The following is a 17913-nucleotide window of genomic DNA, read 5'->3' as shown; positions in this document are numbered from 1 at the left end:
AGGTGCCTGAAGATTCAAACAACAGAGTTCCCAGCACAAATCCCTGCGGAACACCACTGCTCACAGCTTTCCAGCCAGAATAACACCCTTCCCACGACCCAGTGCCTTCTATTGGGTAAACCAGTTCTGAATCCAAACTGCAAATCACCGTGGATCCCATGCACTTTAATCTTCTGTAGCATGAGGGACTTTGTCAAATGCTTTACTAAAATCCATATAATTTTTTTTGTAACCGTTTACTAGTTTAGAGGTTGAGTTATAAAGGAGAGAGTACATTTTCTCTTGCAACAGGACACATTCTCCTGTCAGATGAGGTCTTAACATCTGCAATCTTCAACATCATGAACTTAAAATGTCGCCAGGTTCCTGGTGGAACAGCTGTCTCAGCACTGACACATATACGATTTTCCCTCTGAAAGGCAGAGTAATTTAAAGTCAACCAGAACAACTAATGGGTTGCTTCCAGAGACCGTGTTATTCGTGGATTAATTTAAAATGCATAGAATAGTCCACGTAGTCCAACAGACTCATCGTGATGATGTTTAGGTTGCGACAAGCCTTGTCCAGCCACTTTTTAGCTCACAGTCATTTATATTTCTTTATCCACCATGTATATATCAGCTTCCCCTACTCCTAACCCTTAACAAGAAAAATTGGAGGCTTTGGAGAGTGTGCAGACAAGGTGCGAGGATGTCAGGACTTTCATATGAAGAAAGACTGGATAGACTCGGCTTGTACTCATTAGAATTTAGAAGATTGAGGGGGGATCTTATAGAAACTTACAAAATTCTTAAGGGGTTGGACAGGCTAGATGCAGGAAGATTGTTCCCGTTGTTGGGGAAGTCCAGAACAAGAGGTCACAGTTTAAGGAATAAGGGGGAAATCTTTTAGGACCGAGATGAGAAAAACATTTTTCACACAAGGAGTGGTGAATCTCTGGAATTCTCTACCACAAAAAAGTAGTTGAGGCCAGTTTATTGGCTATATTTAAGAGGGAGTTAGATGTGGCCCTTGTGGCTAAAGGGATCAGGGGGTATGGAGAGAAGGCAGGTACGGGATACTGAGTTGGATGGTCAGCCATGATCATATTGAATGGTGATGCAGGCTCAAAGGGCTGAATGGCCTACTCCTGCACCTTGTTTCTATGTGTTTCTATGAGGTATTCTGCTTGGATTAGAGGAAATTGGCTATAAAAAACGGTTGGACAAACTTGATAGACACAAAGTGCTGGAGTAACTCAGCGGGTCAGGCATCATCTCTGGAGAAAAAGGGTGGGTGACGTTTCATGTCGGGACCCTTCTTCAGACAAACTTGGACAAACTTGGATTGTTTTCTCTGGAACTTCAGTAATTAAGGGGAGATCTTTTCCCCAGGGTAGAAATGTTAAAGACTAGTCAAAGATGAAAGTCAGAGGGGGAACGTTTAGAGGAGATGGAGATGTGCAGGGCACATGGTGGTGGTGGTGGTGGTGGTGATGGAGGCAGCTACAATCGTAGTGTTTATGTGCATGGATAAGCAGGGCATGCAGATACAGTGCATTCAGAAAGTATCCAGACCCCTTCACTTTTTCCACATTTAGTTACGTTACAGCCTTATTCTAAAATGGATTAAATTCTTTTTTTTTTTATAATCAATCTACACACAATGCCTCATAATAAAAAAACGAAAACATGTGTTTAGAAATTTTTGCAAAGTAATTAACAAGAAATAACTGAAATATCACATTTACATAAGTATTCAGACCCTTTGCTATGACACTCAAAATTAAACTTGGGTGCATCCTGTTTCCATTGATTATCCTTGAGATAGTTCTACAACTTGATTAGAGTCCCCCTTTGGTAAATTAAATTGATTGTACATGATTTGGAAAGGCACACACACTGTCAACTGCGGGACCTTATATAGACTGGTATGTCAGAGCAAAAACCAAGCCATGAAGACGAAGGAATTGTCCGTAGACCTCCGAGACAGGATTGTGTCAAGACACAGATCTGGGGAAGGGTATAAAACAATTTCTGCAGCAATGCAGGTCTCGAAGAGCACAGTGGCCTCCATTTTATTCTTAAATGGAAAAACTTTGTAACTTCATAGAGCTGGCCACCTGGCCAAACTGAGCAATAGGCGGAGAAGGGCCTTGGTCAGGGAGGTGACCAAGAATCCGATGGTCACTCTGACAGCTCCAGAGTTTCTCTGTGGAGGTGGGAGAACTTTCCAGAAGGAACAACTATATCTGCAGCACTCCACCAATCAGGCCTTTATGGTAGAGTGGCCAGACGGAAGCCACTCCTCAGTAAAAGGCACATGACGGCCCGCTTGGAGTTTGCCAAAAGGCACCTAAACACGATTTTCTGGTCTGATGAAACCAAGATTGAACTCTTTGGCCTGAATGCCAAGTGTCACGTCTGGAGGAAACCAGGCATCATGGTGGTGGCAGCATCATGCTGTGGAGATGTTTTTCAGCGGCAGGAATGGGAGACTAGTCAGGATCGAGGGAAAGATGAACGGAGCAAAGTACAGAGAGATCCTTGATGAAAACCTGCTCCAGAACATCCAGGACCTTAGACAGGGGCAGAGGTTCACCTTCCAACAGGACAACGACCCTAACCACACAGCCAAGACAATGCAGGAGTGGCTTCGTGACAAGTCTGTGAATGTCCTTGAGTGGCCCAGCCAGAGCCCGGACTTGAACCCGATCGAATATCTCTGGAGGGACCTGAAAATAGCTGTGCATCGACGCTCCCCATCCAAACTGCCACAGAGCTTGAGAGGATATGCAGAGAAGAATGGGAGAAATTACCCAAATACAGGTGTGCCAAGCTTGTCGCATCATACCCAAGAAGGCTTGAGGCTGTCATCACTGCCAAAGGTGCCTCAACAAAGTACTGAGTAAAGGGTCTGAATACTTATGTAAATGTGATATTTCAATTATTTCTTTTTAATTACTTTTCAAAAATTTCTACACACCTGTTTTCGCTTTTTTTATTATGGGGTATAGTGTGTAGATTGATGATAAAAACAAATTAATCCATTTTAGAATAAGGCTGTAACGTAACAAATTGTGGGACAAGTGAAGGGGTCTGAATACTTTCTGAATGCACTGTATATGGATCACTTACAAGCAAGGATTATTTGTGAAGCTCAAGATCACAGGAAGAAATGGATGGTTGAGTCAGTTTAGTGGAGGATTTAAAATATCATTTGATCTGGGGAATTGCATTCTGAAAAGGTAAAACGCGCTAGGGAAAATATGATAAATAGGAAGATAATGAGTGGAACCTTGGAGAGATCCTTGAGCTGATGTCCATGGATTCTCAAAGTAGCATGGCAGGTGATTAAAAGGGCATCTAGAATGCTTTTGTTTATTAGTTAAAGGACTGAAAATAGGAGCAGGGGATTGGGGGATTGTGTGCATAGTGTATGTGTATGGTAGGAATGAGGGGTTGGGGATAGTTATGCTATGACTTTAAAGATTTCTCATTGGAGGAGGCTGAGGTGCGACAGAATTATACACATTTGAAAGACTTAAACAGGGTGAATGGGAAGAATCCGTATAGACTACAGGACAAGTCGACTATTTAGGGCAGCACAGTGGTGCAGCGTTAGAGTTGCTACCCTACAGCGCCAGAGACCCGGGTTCAATCCAGACTACAGGCGCTGTCTGCTCGGAGTTTTCTCCGAGTGCTCCAGTTTCCTCCCATACCCCAAAAACATCCTGGTTTGTAGGTTAATTGGCTTCTATAAATTGCCCCTAGTGTGTAGGATAGAGCCAGGGTGAACAGGTGATCGTTGGGCGGCATGAACTTGGTGGGCCAAAGGGCCTGTTTCCACGCTGTATCTCGGAACTAAACCAAACTTTGGTGCATAATGAGGCCATTCAGCCCATTGAGTCTACTCCGCCATTTGATCATGGCTGATCTATTTTTCCCTCGCAACTCAATTTTCCTGCCTTCTCCCCATAATCTTTGTTGACACCCTTACTAATCAAGAATCTCTGCCTTAAAAATACCCAATAACTTGGCCTCCACATCCATCTGTGGAATTCACCAACCTCTGGCTAAATTAATTCTTATCTCCATTCTGAAGATATGTCCTTTTATTCTGAAGATCTAACTTTAAATCTACTGGACTTTTATTTCCAGAACAGCTAATAGGAAATAGGGTTCATAGATTTAAAGTAATTGGAAGAAGTATTGGAGAGAGGGGGACAAAACAAATCACACTGCATGAAAGGGTGTTAGAATCCTTCTCCCTTTGAACATGGATGTGTATATAAAGAGCCTTGTCCTCCTAGGACTACGCAACCAGTTTATGACGATGGGATTCAGCTGGGTAACTCCTTTTCGACTACCCTGTCTTAAATTTTCCAATTTGTTAATCAATTAAAAAAAAAATTTGAGTATTGTGTTCAGTTCTGAGCACCATGTTATAGGAAAGATGCTGATGTTGGAAAGGACACAGAGAAGATTTACGAGGATGTTGCTAGGACTCAAAGGTCTGAATTGTAGGGAGAGGTAGAGTAAACTAGGACTTTATTCCTTGGAGTGCAGGAGGATGAGGGGTAGTCTTATAGAAGTTTAGTTTAAAGATACAGTGCGGAAACAGGCCCTTCAGCCCACTGAGTCTGCACCAACCAGCTATCCTCGCACTCTAACATCTCGGAGAAAACCTACGCTGTCACAGGGAGGATGTAGAAACCCAGCACCCGTAGTCAGGATTTGAACCCAGGTCTCTGGCGCTGCAAGGCAGTAGCTCTACTGCTGCGACACCGTGCCGCCCTATAAAATCATGAGAGAAATAGATCGGATAGACGCACAGAGTCTCTTGCCCAGAGTAGGGGAATCGAGAACCAGAGGACATGTTTAAGGTGAAGGGGGAAAGATTTAATAGGAATCTGAGGGGTAACTTTTTCACACAAAGGATGGTGGGTGAATGGAATGATCAGTCAAAGGATGTAGTTGAGGCAGGGACTATTGCAACGTTTAAGAAATAATTTGACAGATAGATGGATAAGACAAGTTTAGAGGGATATGGGCCAAACGCAGGCAGGTGGGACTAATATAGATGGGACATGTTGGTCGGTGTGGGGAAAGTTGGGTCAAAGGGCCTGTTTCCACGCTGTATGACTCTCTCTCTATGACTCACTACGTAACCCATCACTATGTAACCCATTTATTATACTTGTGATATTTCAGATAAAAACGATTTGAAAGTACTGGAGACAACGAAGTCACCGTGTCCCTGCGCACGAGGCACGCCGCCCAAAGCTGCAAAGAAGCCAAAAGCACTTGGAACTATGAGGAAAGTACTCAATGTGCCTTCTTCACCTATAATGGAAGGGAAGTTATGTCATAGTAGAACTGATTTATATAAAACTTAGAAGAAAAAGAACACACCACTTCAGTTGGTTGCAACAAATAAGCTCACAGAGTTGTTATCAGTAAATTTTGTTTTTGAAGATAATGGAAACATTGATGTGGATTATGTCATCCAACTTCCCAAATCAAAATACGGATTGGTGCAAGCATGTTCTGCCATACTATGGAAATGCAGGAATTTTAAATACCTTAAGCATCTTAATTCTGATGTTTAAATAGCAATGTAGTTACCATCTGATGTACTCGTAGCAAGACTGTGTCATTAAAGATGGCATGCCTTGCTCACAGCTCCAGGAACACAAGCACTTAATTAATGTTAAATGTAGACACAAGGAACTGCAGAAGCTGGTTTATAAAAGAAAGGCAGAAAGTGCTGGATTCTGCGGGCCAGGCAGCATCTCTGGAGAACATGGAGAAGTGATCCTTCTTCAGCCTGATTAGTGGGGTGAGAAAATTGGAAGAGAGGAGGTGCAGGACAAAGCCTGGTGAGTGATAGGTGGATACAGGTGAGGAGGGGTTTCACCTATCACTTGCCAGACTTTGTCCTGGCCCCTCCTCTTTTCCCCACCACCACAATCAGTCTTAACAAGGGTGGGTGGTTCAATCGTAATCATGTATAGTCTTTCCGCTGACTGGTTAGCACACAACAGAGACATTTCACTGTATCTTGGTACAAGTGACGATGAAGTAAACTATACTAAACTAAATGTCATCTATCCATGTTCTCTAGAGATGCTGCTTGACTCTCTGAGTTACTCCAGCACTTTGTGTCTTTTTTCACTTAACGTTAAAGTTTTCTTTCAAGGTATTGCTATTAGCATCTATTATCTATCCTTACATGTTATAAGATATCGATCCCTATACGTTGCAAGATATTGCTGGCAGCCATCCTGACAATCCATTTGGGCATTTCATTGGATATTCACTCTCTATGCTTTGGGTCAGGAGCCAGATCTAAAACGGCATCAGATTTATTTCCTTAAAGGCAAGATGTTTCTTGGTATTCCAATCAGATTATCATCATAATCAGCACAACTGATATAAACTTGTAACTCCAATTGTTCACTGAATTTCAATCACCCAATAACTGTTTTGGAATTTGAATCAGTGTCTTCGGATTATTAGTTTAAGGATTTGGATTTTCACTGATTTAATCACTAAACCTCAGTACTCCAGTTCAAAGTCCATTAGCCCTATATGTTTTAATACATCTTAAGAAACCAAAAGGGATTACAATTCCTATGTATGGTTCTTGCTAAAATACATCTGGTGTTCCTTAACACAATCTCTGTGGGAAATATCCCTTAGTGGGTGGCACCGTGGCACAGCTGGTAGAGCCGCTGCCTCACAGAGACCTGGGTTCGATCCTGACCTCGGGTGCTGTCTGTGCAGAGTTTGCACATTCTCCCCGTGACTGCGCGGTTTTCCTCCGGGTGCTCTGGTTTCCTCCCACATTCCAAAGACTTGCGGGTTTGTAAGTTAATTGGCCCTCTTTAAATTGCCCCTAGTGTGTAGTAAGTGGATGAGAAAGTGGGATAACATAGAACTAGTGTGAACGGGTGATCAATGGTCAGCATGAACTTGGTGGACTGAAGGGCCTGTTTCCATGCTGTATCTCTAAACTATAAACTAAACTAATCACATGACACCAACTGCAACAACTTCAGTGGACTTCCTACATTCCTTAAGGTTCTGACTAATTTCTCCTTTATTATTAAACTTATTTTTTGTTCCTACTTATTTGAACATATCAATATAATAAACAATTTGCCAGGAATTACTTTGGAAGTCCTTGCTTTTGTCAACCTTCAGAATAATCTTAAATAATTTGTTCATGTTATTGAGAATGGTACTGGTGAACCAGCATTCATTGACTATCTCCACTTACTTGCTGGATAAGAGTCCACAGTGGCACGTGGCACAGTTGTAGAGTTGTTACTATACAGAGAGAGAGAGAGACCCAGGTTCAATCCTGACTATGGGTGCTGTGTGTACGGAGTTTGTGCGTTCTCCCTGTGACCGCGCGGGTCTTCCCTGGGTGCTCCGATTTCCTCCCATATCCCAAAGATGTGAGGTTTAGTAGGTTAATTGGCTTTGGTAAAATTGTGAATTGTCCCTAGTGTGTAGGATAGTGCTAGAGCATGGGTCGATCGCTGGTCGACGTGGACCAAATAGGGATAGGGGGCTCCATCCTTGTTGGATATTAGTGAAGCAGTTGAGTTGACATTCTTTGATCATCATTTTTCATATTGTTCATAAACAGAGGCAACCCTTCAGCCTGTTGAGCCCTTAACAAATTCTCTCTGGCATACCCATCAGCTTTTACCCCCCTCCCCCCTCACACCACCCACACGCTCAGACGTTCATAAGTTTATAGGAGCAGTATTAGGGTATTCGGCCCATCAGGCCATTGCCACGATAGGGGAAATGTACAATTAGTCATTAACTTGCCCCTCAGCATGTCTTTGGGATGAGGGGAAACCAGGAGGAAACCCCAAGTGTTCATGGGGAAAACTTGCATACTCCACACAGGCAGCGCTGGAGGTCAGGAGGCTGGAACTCTGACAGAACGGCACTGATTGCCGCCATCCATCATTCAACAGGTTTGTTAATCTTAAAGCTATATCTTACTGCAGTGAGACATTGAATTCAACATATCAAAATCTTTCCATTATCAACATTAACTAAAAAAAAATCTAAGCCTAGTGTCAGAAGGAACTGCAGATACTGGTTTAAACCGAAGATAGACACAAAAAGTTGGAGTAACTCAGAAGGACAGGTGATGTTTCGGGTCGAGATCCTTCTTCAGACTTGTTAGGGATAAGGGAAATGAGAGATATAGACAGTGATGTGGAGAGATAAAGAACAATGAATAAAACATATGCAAAAAAGTAACGATAATAAAGGAAACAAGCCATTGTCAGCTGTTTTTAGGGTGAAAATGAGAAGCTAGTGTGGCTTGGGTGAGGGAGGGATAGAGAGCGAGGGAATGCCGGGGCTACCTGAAGTGAGAGAAATCATAATTCATACCCCTGGGCTGTAAGCTGCCCAAGCGAAATATGAGATATTGTTCCTCCAATTTGCATCATCCTCATTCTGACAATGGAGGAGACCGAGGGCAGAAAGGTCTGTGTAGGAATGGGAAGGAGAATTAAAGTGTCCAGCAACCGGAGGATCAGGTAGGTTCATGCTGGCTGAGTGAAGGTGTTCCGTGAAACGATCGCCCAGTCTGTGTTTGGTCTCGCCGATGTATAAGAGTCCACATCTTGAACAACGGATACAGTAGATGCGGTTGGAGGAGGTGCAAGTGACCCTCTGCCTAACCTGAAAGGACTGTCGGGATCCCTGGACAGAGTCAAGGGAAGAGTTAAAGCGACAGGTGTTGCATCTTCTGTGGTTGTAGGGGAAGGTACCTGGGGAGGGGGTGGTTTCGGTGGGGATGAGTTAACCAGAGAGGTGCGGAGGGAACGGTCTCTGCGGAAGGCAGAAAGGGGTGGAGATGGGAAAATGTGGCTTGTGGTGGGATCCCGTTGGAGGTGGCGGACCATGTGTTATGTGCGACGTTGGTGGGTGGAAGGTAAGGACTAAGGTGACTGTCTCTGTTGCGACTAGGGGAGAGGGAGCAAGGGCGGAGATGCGGGGTACTGAGGAAACACGAGTGAGGGCCTCACATATGATGGGAGATAGGAACTCCATTCCCTAAAGAATGAGGACATCTCGGATGTCCAAGTATAGAACACCTCATCCTGGATGCAGATGTGGCATAGATGCAGGAATTGGGAGTAGGGGAAAGAATCTTTGCAGGAAATAGGGTGGGAAGAAGTGTAGTCAAGATAGTTGTGGAAGTCAGTGGGTTTGTAATAGGCATCAGTCAATGGTCTATTTCCTGTGATGGAGACTGTGAGATCAAGAAAGGGGAGGGAGGTGTCAGAGATGGTCCAAGTAAATTTGAGTGCAGGATAAAAATTGGTGGTGAAGTTGATGAAGTCCATCTAAGTCTTGTTTCCCATTGAAATAAGTCTTGTTTCCCATTTAACAGAAAGCCTTTGAGAAGGCTATGATTTAAGCCCGTCTCACTTTCACGACCTAATTCGTGACCTCTGACGACCTTAAACGACCTAAAAAAAATCAAGGTTGTGGTAACCTACGACCTCCTACGACCTTCCAGGACTATGTGCACGGCCTCCTACAACTATGTTGAAGACCTCCCACGACTATGAAGAAGAACTCCTTCGATCTCCTTCGACTATGTTGAAGACTGGCTTCTACCATGTACGTTTTACTGCTGTTTGCAGTAACCCTTTTGCTTCAGCAGCCTTTTAAGGAAGGCAGAAGGGGAAGAGCAAGGGTGAAGAAAAAGCACAAGAAGACCCCAGAATTAACAGGAAAGGAAGCTCACAAAGGGATAGGAGCGTAGGCCAAGTGTAATAGGGATCGATGTGAAAGGTGAGATGCGTAAGGAATTAAAAGTATTGTATATGAATGCGCGAAGTATAAGAAGTAAAGTAGATGAGCTTGAGGCTCAGTTAGAGGTTGGTAGATATGACATTGTGGGGATTACTGAGACCTGGCTGCAGGAGGATCGGGCCTGGGAACTTAATATTCAGGGTTATACATCCTATAGAAAGGACAGGCAGGTGGGCAGAAGAGGGGGGGGGGGGGTAGCTCTGCTGGTGAGGGAGGGAATTCAGTCCCTTGCGAGGAAAGACATAGGGACTGACGAGGTAGAGTCACTATGGATTGAGTTGAGGAATTGTAAAGGCACGAAGACACCAATTGGTGTTATTTACAGTCCCCCAAATAGTAGCCCGGATGTAGGGTGTAAGTTGCAGCAGGAGTTAAAACTGGCATGTAACAAAGGTAATGCCACTGTGGTGATGGGGGATTTCAATATGCAGGTAGACTGGGAAAATCAGGTTGGTTCAGGACCCCAAGAAAGAGAGTTTGTAGAGTGCCTCCGAGATGGATTCTTAGAGCAGCTTGTAATGGAGCTGACCAGAGAAAAGGCAATTCTGAATTTAGTGTTGTCCAATAAACCAGGTTTGATAAGAGAACTCGAGGTAAAGAAACCGCTTGGAGGTAGTGGTCATAATATGATTAGTTTTAATCTGCAATTTGAGAAGGAGAACGTTAAATCGGAAGTGGCAGTGTTGCAGTTGAACAAAGAGGACTATGAAGGCATGAGAGGGGAGCTGGCCAAAGTAGACTGGAAAGGGATCCTAGCAGGAATGACGGTGGAACAGCAATGGCAGGAATTTCTGGGCATAATCCGGAAGACGCAGGATCATTTCATTCCAAAAAGGAAGAGAGATTCTAAGGTGAGTAGGAGGCAACCGTGGCTGACAAGAGAAGTTAGGGATAGAATAAAACTAAAAGAAAAGATGTATAACACAGCAAAGAGTAGCCGGAATCCAGAGGATTGGGAAACTTTCATAGGACAACAGAAGGAAACTAAACGGGCAATACGGGCTGAAACGATGAAGTACGAGGGGAAGCTGGCCAGGAATATAAAGAAGGACAGTAAAAGCTTCTTTAGATATGTTAAGGGATGAAGAGTAGCAAAGTGAAATGTGGGACCCTTGAAGGCAGACACTGGTGAAGTTATTATGGGCAACAAGGATATGGAAGAAGGGTTGAATAGGTACTTCGGATCTGTCTTCACTAAGGAAGCCACAAACAATCTCCCAGATGTACTGGAGGACAGAGGATCTAAGGGGGTAGAGGAACTGAAATAAATTTCCATTAGGCAAGAAATAGTATTGGGTAGGCTAATGGGACTGAAGGATGATAAATCCCCTGGGCCTGATGGTCTGCATCCCAGGGTCCTCAGGGAGGTGGTTCTAGAAATAGTGGACGCATTGGTCAGGATCAGATCCTGTGGATTGGAGGATAGCTAATGTTACCCCACTTTTCAAGAAAGGAGCGAGAGAGAAAACGGAGAATTACAGACCAGTTAGCCTGACCGGTGGTGGGATAGATGCTGGAGTCAATTATTAATGAGGTAATAATGGGCATTTGGATAGCAGTAAAAGGATTAGTCCTAGTCAACATGGATTTATGAAAAGGAAATCATGCTTGACTAATCTTCTGGAATTTTTTGAGGATGTGACAAGTAAAATGGATGAAGGGGTGCCAGTGGATGTAGTGTATCTAGACTTTCAGAAAGCCTTTGATAAGGTCCCGCACGGGAGACTAGTGACTAACATTAGAGCACACGGTATTGGGGGTAGGGTGGTGATATGGATAGAAAATTGGTTGGCAGACCGGAAGCAAAGAGTAGGAGTGAATGGGTCCTTTTCAGAATGGCAGGCAGTGGTGAGTGGAGTGCCGCAAGGCTCGGTGTTGGGGCCGCAACTGTTTACCATATATATTAATGATTTGGAAGAGGGAATTAGGAGCAACACTAGCAAGTTTGCAGACGACACAAAGTTGGGTGGCAGTGTGAACTGTGAAGAGGATGTTAGGAAGTTGCAGGGTGACCTGGATAGGTTGAGTGAGTGGGCAGATGTGTGGCAGACGCAGTATAATATAGATAAATGTGAGGTTATCCACTTTGGCGGCAAAAACAAGGGGGCAGATTATTATCTCAATGGGGTTAAGTTAGGTAAGGGGGAGGTGCAGCGAGACCTGGGCGTCCTTGTACACCAGTCACTAAAAGTTGGCGTGCAGGTACAGCAGGCAGTGAAGAAAGCTAATGGAATGTTGGCCTTCATAACAAGAGGATTTCAGTATAGGAGTAAAGAGGTTCTACTGCAGTTGTATAGGGCTCTGGTGAGTCCACATCTGGAGTATTGTGTACAGTTTTGGTCTCCTAATTTGAGGAAGGACATCCTTGTGATTGAGGCAGTGCAGCATAGGTTCACGAGATTGATCCCTGGGATGGCGGGACTGTCATATGAGGAAAGATTGAAAAGACTAGGCTTGTATTCATTGGAGTTTAGAAGGATGAGGGGGATCTTATAGAAACATATAAAATTATAAAAGGACTGGACAAGCTAGATGCACGAAAAATGTTTCCAATGTTGGGCGAGTCCAGAACCAGGGGCCACAGTCTTAGAATAAAGGGGAGGTCATTTAAGACTGAGGTGAGAAAAAACTTTTTCACCCAGAGAGTTGTGAATTTATGGAATTCCCTGCCACAGAGGGCAGTGGAGGCCAAATCACTGGATGGATTTAAGCGAGAGTTAGATAGCGCTCTAGGGGCTAGTGGAGTCTAGGGATATGAGGAGAAGGCAGGCATGGGTTATTGATAGGGGACGATCAGTATGATCACAATGAATGGTTGTGCTGGCTCGAAGGGCTGAATGGCCTCCTCCTGCACCTATTTTCTATGTTTCTATGTCACCTGTCTATGTTCTCCAGAGATGCTGCCTGGCCCACTGAGTTACTCCAGCATTTTGTGTTGTCATAAAAAAAATATTTTTCATTGGGATTATGTACCAGTTCCAAGAAGATATACTGTATTTGGGACCCCATTTTACAAAAGTTGCAATTAATAGATTTAGAGATGATGATAATTGAACACAATACTCTTACCAGATGCAAGTTACTGGAGAGTATTCCGAGGGATAGGATATACAGGCATTTGGATGGGCAAGGGCTGATTAGGGAGAGTCAGCATGGTTTTGTACGTGAGAAGTCGTATCTGATTGACTTTTCTGAAGACGTGAGTAAAATGGTTGATGTAGGCAAAGCTGGAGATGTGTACACGGACTTTAGTAAGACGTTCGACATGGGACCTCATGGGATCCAAGGAGAGATAGCCGAATGGATAGCAAATTGGCTCCATGGAAGGAAGCAGAGGGTGATGGTGGAAAGTTGCTTCTCAGAATGGAGGCCTGTGACTAGTGATGTGCCACAGAGTTCAGTGCTGGGTCTGTTAATGTTTGTCATCTACATCAATGATTTGGATGAGAACATACAGGGCAAGTTGAGCAAGTTTGCTGCAGATACAAAAGTTAGTCGTTTTGCTGATAGTGAAGATGGTTGTGAACGATTGCAGCAAGATCTGGATCGATTGGCCAGGTGGGCGGAGGAATAGTTGATGGAATTTAATACAGAGAAGTGTGAGGTGTTGCATTTTGGGATGTCAAACAAGGGCAGGACCTACACAGTAAATGGTAGGCCTCTGGGTACTGTTGTAGAGCAGAGGGATCTAGGAGTATAAGTGCATAGTTCCATGAAGGTCGAGTCGCAGGTAGATAAGGTGGTCAAAAAGGCTTTTGGCACTTTGGCGTTCCTCAGTCAGAGTATTGAGTATAGAAATTGGGAGGTCATGTTACAGTTGTATAAGACGTTGGTGAAACAACATTTAGAATATTGTGCTCAGTTTTGGGCACAATGTTATAGGAAAAATATTGCCAAGCTTAAAAGGGCTCAGAAAAGATTTACGAAGATGTTGCCAGGACTAAAGGGTGTGAGCTATAGGGAGAGGTTGAGTAGAAATTCCTTAGAGCGTAGGAGGATGAGGGGAGATCGTATAGAGGTATACAAAATCATGAGAGGAATAGATAGGGTAAATGCACAGTCTTTTACCCAGAGTAGGGGAATCGAGGACCAGAGGACATAGGTTCAAGGTGAAAGTGAAAAGATTTTATAGGAATCTGAGGGCTACCTTTTTCACACACAGGGTGGTGGGTGTATGGAACAAGCTGCCAGAGGAGGTAGTCGAGGCTGGGATAATCCCATCATTTAAGAAACAGTTGGACAGGTACATGGACAGGACAGGTTTGGAGGGTTATGGACCAAGCGCAGGCAAGTGGGACTAGGGTAGCTGGGACATTGTTGGCCGGTGTGGGCGAGTTGGGCCGAAGGGCCTGTTTCTACACTATTACTCTATGACATATGCTGCAACGTGCATTGATTGACCAGATTTGATGTTTTACCTTTTAGATGTTTTTTGGTACACACCAAATCTTGTGTAGGTCTCTCCACAACCCTCACATTGCATGGTATCGCAAGGGTACCGAACCACCGCTTCTGTCTGCTTTGTCTGGTCTCTTAGTGGGGGATTGGAATACTCTCGGCGTACAAAGCCTCCTCCACCTGAGCCTCCTTCCCCATGTTGATCTTATCCTCCCCTTCTCCCAATTGTGAGTATTTTGAATTCCATACGGTGATCTCCTTGCCCTCTTTGGCTGTTTGAGATTGATTGGCGTAGACAGACAGCTGTGGAGGGGAGGTAATTGGGTATTTTTAAAGTGGACATCGACAGGTTCTTGATTCGTAAGGGTGTCAAACGTTATGGAGAGAAGACAGGAGAATGGGGTTAAGAGGGATAGGCCAGCCGTGATTGAATGGCAGAGTAGACTAAATGGGCCAAATTGCCTAATACTGCTTTTAAGACATGAACTTATTCCATCCCTTATTCTAAAACGTTCAGTGGCTGATGCTCTGGAGTGCCTGCTTCCTCTGGTGGTCTCAAGGTCACTTTGCCAGGTAAATATTGTCTCAAATCCTCCTCCTCCTCAGCTTATGTGGTGGATGTTGTTGCTGGTGCCGGGGGTGTTAAACCAGACATTATGCATTTTTCACAAAGAGCTGAATGTGTACGTTCTCCCTGTAACCACGTGGGTTTTCTCCAGGTGCTTCGGTTTCCTCCCACATTCCAAAGACATACAGGGTTGTAGGTTAATTGTGCATCTGTAAATTGTCCCTTGGGTGGAGAATAGAACTTGTGTATGGGTGACCTCTACCCAGCGCAGACTCGATGGGCCAAATGACCTATTTCCATGCTGTATCTCGGAACTAAACTAAAGTAAGCACGGATGATAGCCATAATTTTAGTACCAGCCATGAGCAATGTCACCGCAACACACTACATCAAGTTCTCGGCCAGCCACTCTCACCGTCTAAGCTGACATTTCCTGCAGGAACTCTGAGGAACCTTCTGTGGAGGGAATGGACAGACAAGATTTCAGGTAGGGACCCTTTTCCAGACTGATCATTTCCCTCCACAGATGTCGTCTGACCCACTGAGTTCCTCCAGTCACTTTGTGTTTTGCTCAAGATCCCAACATCTCCAGGTCCTTGTGTCTCCAGCAAATTAAAGGGTGGGACCTCCATGTTTTTCAATTTCTGGAATACTTCTAGTGTCACGTGGGACTGCGCAGAAGACGAGGAGAATGTGTGGCCAAGGAGACAGATGGAGGACTTTGCAATTCAGGACAACTGGTTGAATGGTTCTTTAATATTACATGTAACAAGGTACAGTGAAATTCTTTTTTTTTGCAGATCTGTAAGATTATTGCCGTACATAAGTACAATCCCCGATTAAGTACAGAAAGCATAGAATCAGCCCAGAGTCCACATGCAAGAGTTTTGGTGCCATTTTCAGTCCCATCTGCAGCTGGCCACAGTTGTAGGAGTCACCTCCATTTGGATCATCCTGCGAACCATCATCTCTCTTTTTGCTCGGCCTCTGTGCTCCAGGGGTTGCCTCCCGCAGCTGACCTTGAAGGTAAGATCCCGGTTCTTCTTACTGGCCCTTTGTCCAACGTCCACTGCCGTTGCTAACTCCCTCCACTCTCCTCTTTGGTTCCCAGTCCCCGGGGGCAAACCTCAGTTGAAGCTCCCACTCCAGGCAGGCTTCCCCGTTCCAAGGCGGTCCAGCCAGGCCTGCTGCTGGGGTTTGGCAGTGGCCCGTCGGGAGACCTTCTGCCGCGCGCCGCCTGTCTGAAGCTCCTCCATGATCAGAACCTCCATGATTTCAATCTCTGGAATACTTCTTGTGCCATGTGGGACTGAGCAGGAGAATGTGTGGCTAATGAGGGACCAGTAACACTTCTGGCAAAGGTGAACCTTTGAACTGGAATGGGTCCAGCATTGTTGCATGGAGGTTTCTCTTGTGCTGTTGGGGAGAGCTGTGCAGTGCAGCGCTGATCCGGGGAAACAGAGGACGTCCATCCTCCGTGCCTGCTTTGTGTCGGTGAACTGTTTTTTTTTAAATTTTTTTTTTTATTTTTTATATTTATTTTATTAGAAGTAAGCACAGTCATATGGCACCAAATTGCTTAATATATATTTTCATAATACATTTTATGTACAACTTTTTTTTTTTTTTTTTTGTTACATTGAAAAAAGATGAGCTTAAGAAAAAGAAGTTAGATAGTAAAGGATAGAAAGATGTGAAATATATAGTGTGTGAAGAAAGAAAACGAGTAAATGAAGAAAGTTGAAAGAGAAAATAGTGAAAAGAAAAGATCATTATTTATAATCTTGACCAACCCTCGTCCAGTCCTGAAACAGTTATTTTTTACAATTGTGTTGCACCATATGATTCCAAAAAAACGACGTGGAGACCAACTCGTTTATGAATTGGTCTGGATCCATTAGGAGGAATCGCATTTCCTCAAGATGAGCGGTGTCCAACATACTTGCAATCCACATTTTAAGCGTTGGTATTGATGTACCCTTCCAAAATTTAAGTATTAATTTTTTTGCTATTATTAAACCATAGTTAAGGAATAAATTTTGAGATGTGTTCAATTTATTCCCATCTTCCATTACACCAAATATAATCATTTCAGTATTAGGTTCCATTCTTGTCTTGAATAATTTTGTAAGTATTTCAAAAATATCATTCCAAAATCTATAAAGTTTTATGCAGGAAACTAAGGAGTGTGTTATAGTTGCCTTTTGGGCTAGACATTTATCACAAGTGGCGGATATATTTGGGTAAAATTTGTTCAATCTTGTTTTTGAATAATATAATCTATGTACAATTTTAAATTGAATTAGATTATGTCTTACATTAATTGAACAATTGTGAATATATATCAAGTATTTTTCCCATTTAACCTTCGTAATTTTTAGCATTAATTCCCGTTCCCACTCTTCTCTAAGTACCTCTGTCGATGGTAGGTCTATATTTAGAATACTATTATATAAATAGGATATTAATTGAACTGGTTTAATATTTAAGGAATTTGTGGCTAACCTAGATGAATAAGCCAATAAGGAACTACAGATGCTGGTTTACACAAGAGGACCCAAAATGCTGGAGTAACTCAGTGGGTCAGGTGGCATTCCTGGAGAACATGAATAGGTGACATTTCTAGTTGGGATCCTCCTTCAGATTGGGTCTGCTGCTGTCACAGACTTTATCGGTACGTGTGTAGAGGACTGCGTAGCAAAGAAGACGATGTGTGTATTCCTCAACGACAAACCATGCATGAACCGTGAGCTCCATTCCCAGGTGAAGGCCAGGACTGCAGCATTCAAGTTAAATCATCCCAAACAACGCAAAAAATCCATCGAGGTAAATTCAATAATTCGATTAAGAATGCCAAGAGAATGGGGCTGAGGTCTTGAGCCTATGACACAGATAGATATCTGTAGACAAGGCTTGCACACTACAACAGGCTACAATACGAAGGCACACAGTATTGTTGGCAACAGCGAGTCCCTCTCTGATGAACTCAATGCATTCCAGTTGCTGTGATGTACTGTTCTGTGTTCTATGTAACATTTCAATAACTGCAACAATGATTTACAGATTTCTGTGGGGACTCAAAGAAACAACGATGAATCTTGACTA

The 17913-nt window shown here is 43.7% G+C and overlaps 1 protein-coding gene across 2 annotated transcripts in view; it reads left to right on the top strand.

Annotated features, from left to right (window-relative positions):
* The window catches only part of LOC129700606 (protein TBATA-like), a 47472-nt gene extending 40131 nt beyond the window's left edge, over positions 1-7341 (top strand). For both annotated transcript variants that reach the window (XM_055641226.1, XM_055641231.1), the window contains exon 10: positions 5193-7341. In XM_055641226.1, coding sequence (XP_055497201.1) covers positions 5193-5377 — 185 coding nt within the window. In that variant the 3' untranslated portion in view covers positions 5378-7341. The remainder of the gene's footprint in view (positions 1-5192) is intronic.
* Positions 7342-17913: the final 10572 nt, after the last annotated feature.

This window comes from Leucoraja erinacea, chromosome 1 (genome assembly GCF_028641065.1).
Source record: "Leucoraja erinacea ecotype New England chromosome 1, Leri_hhj_1, whole genome shotgun sequence".
Taxonomy (NCBI): Eukaryota; Metazoa; Chordata; class Chondrichthyes; order Rajiformes; family Rajidae; genus Leucoraja; species Leucoraja erinaceus.
This window is presented reverse-complemented; position numbering and strand designations above follow the sequence as displayed.